This window comes from Astatotilapia calliptera, chromosome 9, assembly GCF_900246225.1.
Source record: "Astatotilapia calliptera chromosome 9, fAstCal1.2, whole genome shotgun sequence".
Lineage (NCBI taxonomy): Eukaryota > Metazoa > Chordata > Actinopteri > Cichliformes > Cichlidae > Astatotilapia > Astatotilapia calliptera.
In genome coordinates this window covers 24340359-24354955 of record NC_039310.1, presented here as the reverse complement: position 1 = coordinate 24354955, position 14597 = coordinate 24340359, and the positions used below count along the sequence as shown (strand labels likewise).

The 14597-nt window shown below is 37.7% G+C and overlaps 1 protein-coding gene across 4 annotated transcripts in view; it reads right to left on the bottom strand.

Moving 5' to 3' along the window:
* Positions 1–14597, bottom strand: part of cnksr2a (connector enhancer of kinase suppressor of Ras 2a) — a 94445-nt gene that overhangs the window by 40352 nt on the left and 39496 nt on the right. For all 4 annotated transcript variants that reach the window (XM_026180125.1, XM_026180127.1, XM_026180124.1 and 1 more), the window contains exons 4-9: positions 10713–10800; positions 10264–10305; positions 6514–6633; positions 4130–4189; positions 3786–3854; positions 1806–1952 (exon numbers count right to left, since the gene is read on the bottom strand). In XM_026180125.1, coding sequence (XP_026035910.1) covers positions 1806–1952; positions 3786–3854; positions 4130–4189; positions 6514–6633; positions 10264–10305; positions 10713–10800 — 526 coding nt within the window. The remainder of the gene's footprint in view (positions 1–1805; positions 1953–3785; positions 3855–4129; positions 4190–6513; positions 6634–10263; positions 10306–10712; positions 10801–14597) is intronic.

Genomic DNA, 14597 nt, shown 5'->3' with positions numbered 1-14597 from the left:
TGAATTCATAGCTCATTAGCGCACACTGCCTTCCTGTGAAGGCCCCATTAATGCTGAACAACATAGGCAGGCTTTAGGGAAATGCATAGAGCCATCAGTCCTTTTCTTTCTTTCTTTGCCAGAAAAGGGCTTGTTTATTACAACAAGCCACTGCCAAACACCATTTCGTATGTATTTTCATGGCTAGCATTGCTATGTAAAGAATCATCCCTACATTATCCTTTTAATTCCTGGCCTCAAGCAATGATTACCCTGGGAATTTTACAATTTAAAAGCATTTACTTATTAAAAGTACTATTTGTGTAACTAATATTGTTTGGCCAAATGAGCAGAAAGTCCGCCACGATCAGAGGATAAGAGAGGTTGAACATGGTGAAATGTCACTAAGCTACAGGTGGATTGAGATGTTTTGTCATCACGAGTGAAAATACTAGTAAAGGTACTGAACTCTGATTTAAGTCAGTGTATTGTCTATGTTTCATTTTTTTTTAAATCTGTCTGACTCTCTAAAATTGTTAAAACATTGACCGCAAACAGCATACCAACTGTGACACCACCCAGTGGTGCGCCTGCTCTAAAGCAAGACTTGCTTTATCCATCTTCTTGACACTAACGGGACTCATAATTTAAAAAATGAACATTCTGGTATTTAATATAACTAAAAACTGGAGATTAACACTATAAACTTATCAGGAAGGTGTTTGTCGAGATTATGAATCATTTTAATTAATTTATTTGTAAAGTGCCAAATCACAACAGCGGTCACATCAAGGTGCTTCATGTAATAAAGTAAAGATCCTACTATGATACAGAGAAAAGCGTAAAAATCAAGTCTGCTAATTTGTTTTTCCATCGACATCGAAAGAATGCAGCCTTGGTGCTTGAGTTTGGAAGCAGCATCCATCTTTTCTGTACAGTCTATGAATAAAACACAAACTTGATCTGTTAGTCTTTGCATTTAAAAATAAATTATCTCTTATTCTTTAGGAAAATATCATCATTGGCAGTTATTGGAGGCATGTTTAGTGAAATAGGATAGATGGATGCAGATCTAGTTCAGGTTTGGAAATGTGAGCTTTTTGATCAATTGTGAACTATGAGCTACTTCATTTTATTCTGCGTGAACTAAACTTTGAACTAGCTCATGTGAACCTGCACGTCACTGACGTTTGTTGGATTTGGTACTGGAATTGGCCTGTGCAGAACTTCATTGGGGGGTAATCGGGGACAGGAATCGACCTGCATATTTCTTCAACTATTGTGAAAACTCCATAAGCTTCCATTAAGACTGAAAGAGATATTGCAAGGAGGGACTACTTACCATATAGGACAAAATAAAACAAAATCAATATCCCTTCCTATAAGTGCAAAGCGAGCACAGTGGCAGCTCAGTGTAGTTATTATCTTTTTTTACCTCCATAAAAAATGATCATTGTGTCCCCAGGGCTTAGAGCGTACTGTGTTATAATATCCAATTGCAACTATAGCCAAACTACAAAAATAAGAACAAAGTTGTGTTCTTCTCCTTTGTGTTTTCCCCCTTTGTCTAGATAATCAGTGATAATTATAGTGCCATAATCTAAAATCATAAGAGATTTGGGAACGTGGCTTGAGGGCATCATCAGTTTTCGTTTCCCTTTCAGTCCAGTGTGTTTCAGCTGGCAAACAAAACCATGCTGAGCCACTGCTCCCTGACCTAATTACACGCTTTAGCTCCAGTCGTTCAGGAGAGGGAATGCTGTGGGGAATTATGTGGGCCAGTGCAGTGCTTTAATAAAGTCTATAAAAGGTAGAGCTAGTCCCACCTGCAAAGCCAGGGGTTTCCAGCGCATGTTCTTCAGCAGCGCAGGGGCAGAGCTGAGCGTGCTCTGTGGACGCTTCTTCAGGGTCAGGGACACGATGCCTTTATCGGCCCGCAGCGAGCCGACCAGGTTACGTAACTGCCAGCCCACCTGTGAACGAGAGAGGACGGAAAATTAGAGAGTAAAGTGATCTGCAGAAAAACTAGAAATCCTCTATATACAGATCAAAACAATCACACCCTTATTTATACAGTAAGTAGCCTTTATGTGCAGCCTGAAGTTTGAATTCTGTCCACGTCGTGATTGGATCTCTGTTGTTGAGCGTTCTGTGCAAGGCAAGTGGGTGTGGAGGTGGAAAGTCTATCTATAGAGCTTTCATGTGATGTAACCTGCCCTCAATTTGAAAACAAATACATGTGATCACAAATCGTTTTGTTTTTTGGTTATTTTTATTTGTATTTACCCACTATATTTACAAACCCACATCAGCGCACTTTTGTGAACAGAAACACACAAGGGTAAACAAAAGTAAACACGGCAACAGGAAAGTTGGGCTAGCTTCCCCTCACTGCAGCTATTGAACTGATCTGATCATAATGCAGGAGGAGTCGTAAAGGTTAGAGGATCTGATTACACTAATTGGAAAGCAAGCTGCTTGCATTTGCACCTGTACACGGTCCACAGTACAAATGTAAGGAGTGCCACTAAATCACCAAACACCAAGCAGGAACTTGGTTTAAGTAGCTAATAAAATAAATTCCTGCTTATACTGGTCATTTTATCAATCATTAGACAGAAAATTAATCTTCATGTGACTCTTTTCTGACGACACTGAAAATCCTATCAGTAGCAAGCAGGGATGAAGCAACATGGCGATTATTTTTTTCTTCTAATAATCAAATAATTGAAACCCTCGTTTTAACACTCAACAACCTGTCCGTCTTTCAAACTCCTGAGATGCTTAGTTCATATTCAGCAGCTAGCAGCTAACTTAATCTGTCTGAGGTTTGTTGCCAAGCAATAGGGTATATCTATTTGAGCTTTTTTTCTTGGTCCTTACCAAAACAGCAGATTTTTGTAAGAACAAAAAACACTGAGGTGAGAAATGCAAGAATTCTATATATCTCATCCAGAGCTGATCATCTGACCATCAGCTGTTTATTTCTCATGACACATGAGCATCACATTATCTCTTTTGTGTTATTTCATCCAATTGTATTACATAAATACTATCTCAGCAGCTTCAAAGGCTTATTTATTGTCAGGGTCCAGTGTAAGAAGTGAGGACTTAGCAAAGTCCAAAAACCAAAAAGAAAACTTATTAAAATCTAATAAGAGCATTCAGAAAGTGCAATTATTCCAACAGGCTTTCATGAGCAACGTGCTGTCTGACCTTTGACCTATAACCTGACCTATGTTGAGCCAAGCTATGTACTCACTCAAGCTATGGCCTAGTATATTGTTGGGAAGTTTGAAGGCGATCCCGCTTTTCTTACTTTTCTTAAAATTTATTTCAAATCATGAAAGCGGTCTCTTTTCTTGAAATTTTTAGTGTTTAGTTTTTTGTTTTTTTTTGGAACCATCTTAAAATTATATTATGTAGAGAACTACTTGCGCTAAATCTTTTTTAGGGTCATATTAGCAGCAGATGTAATGTCAATTTTGTCATACGACGTCATTCGCAAGAGTGTCAATGAAAAGCCTAAAAAAGCCACAGCACACAGACAAGAGAGGGGGGTGAAAACAGAGAAACAGTGGGGAGACTAGAATTTCAGTAAAATCAAAACAGCACCCAAATGTAATAATATCACAAGAACCAAAAGTTAGCATGACATCACCAAAAAATCCAATTCTATTATTGTTTGAATGAGTTTTTGTATATACAAAGAATCAAATAAGATTTAATGGTTTACTGCGTAAACACAAAAAACTGGGTACTCAGTAAGAGAACACACACCCACAAACACACCAACAAAAACTCACCACGGTCTGATGATTGACTTGAATGACTTCATCTCCTGCATGGATCTTCTTACAGCGGTCAGCCGGAGACTACAGAGGCACAGGAGCCAGAGAAAGAGAAGGCAAACAGACGACTATGAATTGATCTATCGATCCATGGGCACTGCTGAGGTTTCTCAGCAAACCCTACTTAAATAAGCTGCAATAAAGCAACAAGGGAAAGTCTTCCAGAGTCACTGATATTCTGATGTTATAAATTCAAATTTCAGATTTGCAGATAATCTGAACAATAACTGGTGTTTTAGGGGAAGTCTGCAGTTCACTAGGTCAATTTGTGAAAAGTGGGATATTAATAAACCTCTCACCCCTTCTGTAGTTCCTGTGATAACATGGAGTCCATCGTAGGTTGACTTTATGTACATTCCCTAATTGACAAAGGAATGGAGAAAAAATGTAAGTGCTCTATGATACTAGTAAATATTTGGAAATACACACTGATTTATGAGTTGTAAAATTAAAAACAGCTCTCACAGAAACAGAAAGTTTATTCTAGTTTTGTCCTGCTAAAAAAAAAAAAATCAAGCATCTGAGCCCAAACCAGATGGGAAGGTGTGTCGCAGCAGGATGCCGTAGTAGCCGTGGTGGATAAGAGCGTGTCCTTGAATTCTGAATTAATCTCCAACAGCGTTGCCAGCAAAGCTCCCCACACGCCTTCACTGCTACAACTCCATGCATCACAGTGGAAAACCATATGCAGATATTCTCCCTTTATGTGCCTCAAAAATATGAGACTATACTCCAGATTTCCACTCATATTATGTCCATTCTTTGTGTTTCCAGACCGAGCAGGAACACATAATGCACACCCACAGTATGTGTCTCTGCTTTCTTGCTGGGAATATGATACGAAGATCTATACTAGTAACTACACTTATGGTTCCCCTCAGTTATGGTTTCGTTCTAAGACTGAGATGTTTGAACCCGAGGAAGTATTGATGTGGGCAGTAATAAGGTGCCATTAACTAGTGATTTCTGAGGCTGGTAACTCTGAAGAACTTCCCCTTTTTTTCCTGGAGTGGTGCCAGTTGGATCATATTGTTTAACAATTTTTGTGACTTGAAACTTGCACTTTAAACTTTCAAAATTTCAAAACTTTCTGGTCTGACTGATCTTTATGTCTTAGAGTAAAGATTTTTACCCACTTTGAAGTTGAATATCGCAGTAAATTATGATCTCATAAAGAAACAAAAGGTTTCACCTGTTAACTTCTGACGAGGTCTACTTGTGAAGTGAAAACTATTCCAGGTAAATAACTCATTAGGCTGGTTAAGATATTATCAATAATCTAAATTAAATCTGATTTATAGTTTGGTGATTTCTGTTATGTTCTACTCTAGAGGAAAATGTTAAAAATTTAAATAAAATAAACCAAAGCCAAAAGCCAAAGTTACCCCTTTGCTAGCCTACACTCCACTTAGTAGCCAACACACTGTGACCACTCGCAGCTGAGAGAAATCATTTTCTCCAAAGTGAACGGTTAAATTGTTAAACCTGAAAATAACAGGAAGGTGGAACAGCACTTTGACTGATCAATCATTAACACTCATTGATCTGCCAAAAAATTACTGATATGACTAGAAAATATGGTAACATGGAGACCTAACCTCCACATTATCTACAACTAGCATAAGATAAGCTAACAAGTTTTGTCATGCTAGCTAAGCTAACTGCAGGTTTGTAGTTTTTCAGTGACCATCACAGTCATGGCCAACAGTTTTGGCAATTACAAAAAATGTTTTTTGTCACATCAGTATTTATGGAGATTATTTGTTCTATATTTTTCTATGATGTAGTGCATATCATATACATTCAGTTCAACGTTTGTTAAAGACTTTTATATGCAAATAAACCAAACACACACAAAGAGCCAGTATTTACAGAGTTGACTCTTCTTCATAACTGTATCTGCTGTTCTCTGCAGCATACTGGATATTAGCTTCTGGACCAAATCCTGACTGATGATGAGCTATTCCAGCCTGATCAGTCCTCCAAGTTGGACTTTCTGGACTTCAGCTTGTACGCTCACTTTTTAAAGGCAAACTGTAGATTTTTGATTGAATTAAGATAAAAAAAAAAAAAATTCAATTTCATGATCTCTAAGCCACTTTGATGGAAAATGGACAGATCATTCCCAAATTGCCCCTGGAGAAGATGATCTTTAAGAATGTTTTCAGTATGGTGAATGAAAACATAGTTTGGAAACTGATGAAATGCTTAGGATTGTTCACTATATCACAGAAACATGTAAAAATATTGTAGCAAAAATGAAAAACTCAGTGTTGTATACCAAGCAGGTGTTAGTTTCAACTGAATCCAAAAGCATAAAATAGCTTGTTTAATTATTGAACTAGAAATGACTCATTTGTGGCTCTTTACTCTCAAGTATGATAGAAGGTCTGTCATGCATGCAAGCATATGTGTTATATCAAATCAATTAATATTTTGAGTAGTTCATAGTAATTGCGCTTTTTTTTTTCAAAAATTAAACAAAATTCTGTTTTACTGTGTATATTATTTCTACAAAAAAAGAAAAAGAAAGAAAAGAAAAGAAAACAATGCTTGTATTTCTTCTTTGTCTGAGCATACAAAGGCCGGACACAGTATGACTTAACACAATAAGATTCACACATTGCATGAATAAACAGAAGGGTGGGTCTTGGGCTGTTAAACCCAGACAAACAGTGATTACCAGGCCTTCAGAGGGCTTGATGTTGGTGAGGTGAACCAGCTCAAGGTGGGCTGACTGCGAAACCAGCGGGTCCGATGACACACACACAATGTGCTCGCACACCTCCGACAGAGTCTTACACTACAGAAAAGGAGGATAGAACAGGGACAAACAGGGCTTTTATTTAGACAACAAAGAACAAGCCATGTCTTCTAGCTGTCAAAATTAGACTATATTTCTAAGAAACCTCTTAGCCTTGTGCCTCAGCAGCTTCTCCTGCTGTTGCTTTTTCTATTGTAACTTTACCCAGGAAAAGAAACAGGTGGATATTTTTGCAGATTTGCTCTAAACCAAGTGAGAATGATTTGTTGCATATGCATTTTCTTTTCCTATTTACTTATTTACATTATATAGCTTATTTTCTTTCTGTTTTGTGAAAATTGGACAAAACTTTGAGCAATGCAGGCACAAAAAGACCAAGAGCCATGATTTCTCTGTTCATGCGCTTGCCTGCTTGCAGAAGATAAGTAAGCCTAAAAAAAGAGGCTTATTTATTTTACCCCCGTGCAATACGTCCCTGCAGTGCTCCAGTGGCCTTCTGATTTTGAGTCTGATTAAGGTTTGATTTTGGGCAAAGAGCCACTACAAGGTTGGTTCACATTAATCACAAAGATAGCTTTGGCTTTACTTTCTAGATATCTGTGAAATAATTGTCTCCAACCAAATATAATGGGGATTATTTTGCTGCCCACGACACTGAAAAATTGCATCTTAACAAACTTTAAGAGCAACATTTTTTTCCTGGCAGACACAATGAGACTCCATTCAAAATGTTGTCAATAGTTTCAGACATGATTTCCCTAAAAAAAGAAAGTAGCTGGAAGAAAAAGCGCTGAGCGGATGTTTTGGATAATATCTGGCAGAGACTGCCAAACATTTTCACGAACATTTATAAAAGAAACCACAGACGGTGAACTCTTGGTAGGCATCATATTATGGATTTTCACTCCCCAAGAATCTGATCTGTAAAAAAACGAGTGTCCATCTTATACTTTGTGTTTCATTTTGCTGCATTAATCTAACTGAGGGCAGCCATGCTGGCAGCAGAGTACTCTTGACTATGTCTAAATGAATCAGACTCATCGGTCTTCCTCACAGCCGAAATGTCAATTTGTCATAACAGGGAAAGCCCGGGTGAAACTAATAGCATTAACAATGGCTCTGTTCCAGCAATTAGTGAAGCAGAGTTTGACAAATCAGAAGTGTGCTGTGAAAAGGGTCAATTAAACTTTAGCTGCCATCCAATCTTGGGACATGCTGATCTACAGTAATTGGGCTGCTTTGCAGATACTAAATGCTGCTAACATTTTCAAATGTAATTAATGTATTTTTTAAACATCTGAGCAAGGCAAACAAAATTTTAGAACCAAAGCCCAAGGTGGGACAAGTATACCCAACAGCAACTGCAAAGAAAGAAGAAAGTAATTTGGTAATGAAGCAGTAAAACTTTAACAGTAGGTGAATTACATGATTCCCACAGGCACTGATTCTTCAAGGTGCTGGAAACATCTGCAGAGACTTGAATGTCCTCACAAAGATACACTACCATCACCGGTCTGAACCACTGATACAAGACAGAATTAATCCATACTTTGATTATGTTCATGCCAAATTATGACCCTAACATTTGAATGCTGCAGCATAATCAAGACTCATCAGGTCAGGCAACATCTGTTGCCCATACTCTCATTTGTACTCAGTGAGCATACAGCTGGCTTTGGCTGAGGTGGTAGAATGGGTTGTTTGCCAATCAAAAGGTCAGTGGATTGATCCTGAACTTCTCCACTACATGGGCAGGATACTGAACCATGATTTGGCCCCAATCCATGTAGGTGTGGTGTGTGTATAATAGCTGTATAATAACTACATGAATAAGCAGTTATAAATGTACCTAATATGTGTATGTGTTTAGAGTTTGAAAAGAAGATTCTTAACATCTAAATTCAAAAGATAAGGAATTTCTGAATTTCAGTCATATCATGATGAGAACTGACTGCAAATCTCTAATACTGTAGTTAAATTCAGTATCAACATCAGAACAATCAATTGAGCTCATTCAGAGTATTAGATTCAGAAAGAGTAGATCATTTAAATTTCTCTAATTATGTGACTCCAAAGCTCACAGTATATTTACAGTTGGACTTGAGTCAGAACAGTGTTATTTTCATTCTGCCAGTGTCGTGTAAATGCAGTATTAAGGATGAAGCTGAAGCCAGGAGGCAGCTGGCAGCTTGACTGAACTAAAGCTCAACTAAGCCTTGTTCTTCCCATAAAAATACAACAAGCTGTACTTCTGAAACATACGAATCAACTTTAAATAACAAAACATTAAATTGCTTTAAATTAAACAGGAGATATTTTTTTTCTTCCATTACATTTTTTTTGTTACTATTTTAGTCACTTCAAGTCTTCAGTTTTTCATTTTACATATTTTACATGTTGGGGAAAACAATATATTAAGATTCTTGTAAGAACTATTAGTTAAGATTATTTAACATAGCATTGTGCAAAAATACAGGACCTGTTTGAGGCTTGGTTTTACTCTCAAATTTAGAATTTTAAATGAGAGTCGGTACAAAAGTTATGCACTTAGCTGTGATGGTCAAACTTTGGATAAAAAGACTGAATATGAATTAATGTCAATAAATATCTTCACCAAAATATGTGTATGTGTGCCCCTCCCTCTACATCCGCCGCTGCAGGAGAAATTCTGGTAATATAACTGTGTTCAGCTAAAGTAATGGGAACCACTAATCTAACCATCCTCAGATTTAGCAGTGCACCAATTCATGTCCGTAAAATATACCCAAAAAGTAGGAAGTAGATTGGAAAGACAGTTTTTGAAATGAGAGGAGGGACATACAAACCAAAATGCAAATATTTAGGTGTTTTTAATTATGTTTTGCCGGTTGTCTGCCTGGATTAGTTCACAAGTTATGCTTCATTACCTAAATTCTTAGAGTATAGCAGTAGTCATTTAAAATGTATTTGTGTAGGAGCGTTTCCTGGAGTCAACACACGTGAACCTGATGGGAAAAAATGACATGCAATGAAAATGACATGCAATGAAAAAAACTATATAACAGTCTCTGGAAGCCACATTAGCCAGTTGAGGGCTAGATTCAAACTCGCACCAAAAATGTAAGCTGTTCAAGTGTGCTCTTGGTTTTATTGAGCAGTAGATTTATAAAAAGAGGTTTACAAATGGGCACTTTCTTTTAAACAGTAGGTTTAAATGAAATTTTAGCAATCAAAACCTAGATAAAGCTTTCTACGGCAATGGAGTGTTTTTTAGGTTAAACATGACCATTGTCATAAGACTAAAGGAGCTTTAACTTTAAAAGCTCCTTAATCACTACTTTAAGAGTAGTGCCTTAAATATGGAAAAAGGAACTTTGTTATGTAGGTATCCTGTGGCCGACAGTCACACAGGAGGTTACTGTTTCAACATTTTACAGAGATTCACTAGCAGTTTCCTACTGTTTCAAGTCTTTACACTTGGCTAAGCTGAGAGTCCAGGCTATAGCTCCATAAAAGAAAAAAAAGTGATGTTGCTGATTGTCTCTGGCAGGGAGTTTAAGCTTCTGTGTTTGTGTGTGTGTTTTATCAGCAGTTATGAGGGGGATGTGGAAAGAAAAAAAAAGAAAAACAGGATGCTGCCCATCAACACAAAGCAAATACGCGACAGCTGGCCGAGGAAGCAGGACTCACCACATGAAGGATTTTGTTCTCCGTCTCAAACACCGTACAGTCCTACGGGACGAGAGAAATTTAATGTAGCGCAAGCAGTACATCCTGTCTTGCAAACACTCACCATCTCATGCTGCACATGCTGCTACACTACCTACGTATACAGTCTAGGGCTCACATTACTGTACCCCTACCCTTGACAGATAAAAACACGCCCACACAAACAGACACACTTATCTTTTATTTATATACACACACCAGTCATACATAAGACAGACTGTAAAGGACATAAATAGCAAAGAATTGACTCTCGCTCAAGGATGCAGAGGCTGAGGCTGCTGCATCACACCCACACAGACACACCGCTCTTTGGGGATATGGCACAGCAGCTACCCTCTGCCGCACACTTCAAGTGGCGGGGAATAAGAGCTATAAGCCTTCAAAACACACACACAAACAATTCCACACACCTGCTGTACAATGGTGGTGAGCTCCAGGCAGAGCTGAATGACATTATTTCGGGTTACTGAGTAGTCTGCCACTGCAGCAAAGGGAGACCTGGGGGGAAAGATAACACAGCAGTATGTCTTATAATGTTCCTGCAGCATTAGATGATGTGCAGAGGAGATGGACAGGAGCATTGTTACGGGGAGGGGAGGGAGACACGCCACAAACTAGACTCAAACACAGACACGCATGTAAGAATCCCTTTAATTAGTGAGAGAGAGGGAGTTGCTTTAAAACACAATGGTAAATGAATCTGTGCACTCGGTGAACATAAAGCACAACCAAAAATCTGTGAGGCTCGAGCTGCCGCTAATCGCAGTTATTTTCATTATTGACTAATCACTCAATTATTATTTTTTTTTTAAATGTAACTGGAAGTTGTTTGGTCTGTTAACCATCAGTAAATAATAAAATCTATAATTACAAGAGCCTACAATGATGTTGTCAACTAGTTTATTGACTCGAAAGTCCTCATAATTTGGCCTTTTTGTCTTTAAATTGACTAATTAATTAACAATGTCATCTATAATGGGGGGGGGGGGGGGGGGGGACAATAATTATTTTGGATTTTGGCCGACTGCAGTATTATTATGATTTATTACTATGAATAAATGCAATGGATAAAAAAAAGGTGTAAAAGCAAAACAAACAAACAAACAAAACAAAAAAACACTGGGCACTATTCAGGCTCATGTGCAACCCTATGCTCTAATGCACATGCTGTTACATGAAACTGGCAAGACAAGAGACAGGAAATTGTTTTACATTGGAAAAAATATTTTGCAAAGTGGGAAACTAACAACAGTTTTTAAGATCAAAATATATGTAGTGTTATGTTTAATATGTAAAATTAAAAGTAATCAAATGACCCTTTTTAAGAATCGTAGAATCGCATACATTATATTTTTTTAAACACAATTGATTACTTGGTATCAATACACTTGCCATACAATCAGAAGCTGAACAACCAAAACTGGCACACAGGTAGATTTTATGTCCCTGAAGGTTCTTTATCTTTATCTCATAGCAACCACCTACCAATGGGCTAAAATGACCTATTTTATGTACTTTTACTAATTTATATGTTTATCATTTTCATTTCATGAAAACTACATATAATTATAACGCCTTGCCTTAAAACTTGAATATCTTGATAAATTAGGACATCACCTAACAGTGGACTATAATGGAATCAATATAGTAGAGTGGAACACAAGTATTGCAGGAGACCCACAAAAATGTGCTAATTTTTATGCAGTCAACCTCATGTTAATCTTGTATTTATTTATATACACAAGATCTAATTAAAAATGTTTTTTTTTTTTTTTAAAAAAGCTTCAAAGTAAATTGGAATACAAAGTACAATGTTTACATCTAAAATGTAGTGGGAGAAAAAGTACCCTGGGGCTGGTGCCACCCCGTGCCCCCACTCTGTACATACCTGTTAACTTTACGACAATGAAAGTAGTTATTACCTTACAAATTTGTAAGGAGAGTATGTTGTTTTTCCTTTTTGTTGTGTTTGTTTGGAGCAAATAAGGAAAAAGAAGAACAAAAAGAAGAGTTTTGTTGTGATGTGGTGGCTTCATCTTTGGTACAGGCTCACAACTGTACTCACAACTTTTCCACTTTATTGATTATTCTTCAAAGGTGAATTGATTGTTTTGTTTGTTGAATATCAGAAATGGTAAGATACACTGACCACATGTTGCCATCTGTCTCGGAGTGGTTTTCAAATCTTAATAAGCCAGTCCTCATTTCCCTGCCTCAGTCTCCATCTCTTCGTTACTGAACGAAACAAAATCAGCACCAGTCCTTTCTTCTTGTTGGCAGCCAGTAGGCTTGTATGTGTCCTGGCTTGTTAGATAGTGGTACAGCTTGAAGGCTTGCTGGTAATTAAATCCACCAGATCTAAAACCAAATCGTTTTGCCAGGACAAGCAGCAGAGAAAAGTGGCAAAGTATCATATTTATGAAGCTCAAAACAGAATGTCTGTTTTTTTGGCTCAATTAACCCATTACCAATTGGCAATTGGCAATTACTGACTTTCTGCAGCACGACAAATATCAATGCTCCATCACTTTATAGCATTAAAAAAAATAAAAATCATCAAATCTATATTTAAAAAGCCAAATTGTTTATGCAACTACTATCTTGTTATCTTGTATGTAATTCACTACTACTGTCAGAAGGAAAGGGTTATGCACTGTTAAGCTGTTATAACGATGATGATATAGAGGAGCTTTGGGAGTCTAGACTTGTTTAATTTATATTTATAAAGATCAATTTTGGTGGTGCAGAGGTTTTAAGAAGTTGAAAACTGGAGCCATAAAGAGTTAATTTGTGGTTAGCTTCCTTAGAGGACTTACAAACACTGGTTTGGAAAACCATAAATGGATGTCTGGACTGAACGCTGGATAGGTGACATGGCAGAACATGTGGGGGTGGATTGTTGAAGCAGAGCTGAAGACTCCTCCACTGTCCACTGGCCTGCACATACTCTTGGCTTTTTAGATGGACATAACAAATTAGTTGCCATCTTGGTGTTTGAAACTAGACATGACGATCAAGTGGCATATCTGACCAAAACTGAGGGATGTTGCAGTTTCATAGTAAAACATGCCCTACTTTCTCATCTATTTCACTCTACATGAAACCCTAATTTACAGAATAAATGAGTTGCAACCAGAGGAGTCACCCTCTGTTAAAGAACAATGCAGAATGAAGGCACTCCTGCATTGGTTTCACTTTGCAGAAGCTCTGTCATTTGGATGCAATCTATGCTCAAACCTCATACTTAACTACAGCCATTAACCGAAACATACCCAATAATAAAAGAAAAGTTTAAGAACAGTAAAAAAACAAAGAGTTTGTTATTTGAATATGAATATGTCTCTGCTGCGAGTATGCAATCCAAACCACTGCAGGTAGGTTTCAGGGGATTGAACAGTAATGCACTTTCTCTAAAGAAAGAGGACACAGCAGCAGTGGACAAAAGACAGAAAGTGCGTTAGTGAACCAGGTAAATAGGCCATCTTGTTCTGAGTGCACCAATTTACACACCTTATACTGACTATTTCTCATTTCAGCTCAGGTTTTAGAAATAAACAAACAAAAAAAGCACAATTTAGACATGGATGTTCTTTCTTTTTTTAATCTGGTTTCGGTCTGAAAGAAATAAATTGTGCGAGAGGAGCTATTAGGCCACTTTGGATTCATTAAGCTACTTTGCCACTGGCATTGTCAATTCCCAATGTCTCCCACATGTCTGTATGCTCGGTCATAGTTTCCACTAAAGTGTGCACACTCTGCTATCAAGTTTGTTTTTATAAAAAACTATTTTTTTTCCTGTGAGAGACGAGCTTCTAAAGCCCCTTTTTGTGCCAACACAATGTTTATAAATGGACCTCTTGTCACACTGAAGCATAATGGACTATTCAGGTATGGAGAAGGTGTTAACGATAAGGTACATGCTGCGGCTAATGGGGTGCTAATGACGGCACACACACACACATACACACACATACATACACATACATACACATACACACACACACAGAGAGAGACGAATCCAAGGAACGTACAGTACTATAAATGTTAGTGCACATTGATGACATATGGGTTGCACATACAACGTAATGAAGTGAATGGAAAGATGCACACTTCCTTCATTGTTCTAAAGACCCAGATTAAAATTCGGCCACAGCCTCTAGTGTATGATTTATCTGTGGTGTGTGTGATTTGGGTCATCAGTATTGAGGCTGAGTGCTATATATATATGCAGGACCTAAGGCTATGCAGACTGTTTGCTAACCACCAGGCCCCAGTCCTCAAACAACAGTTTTTAC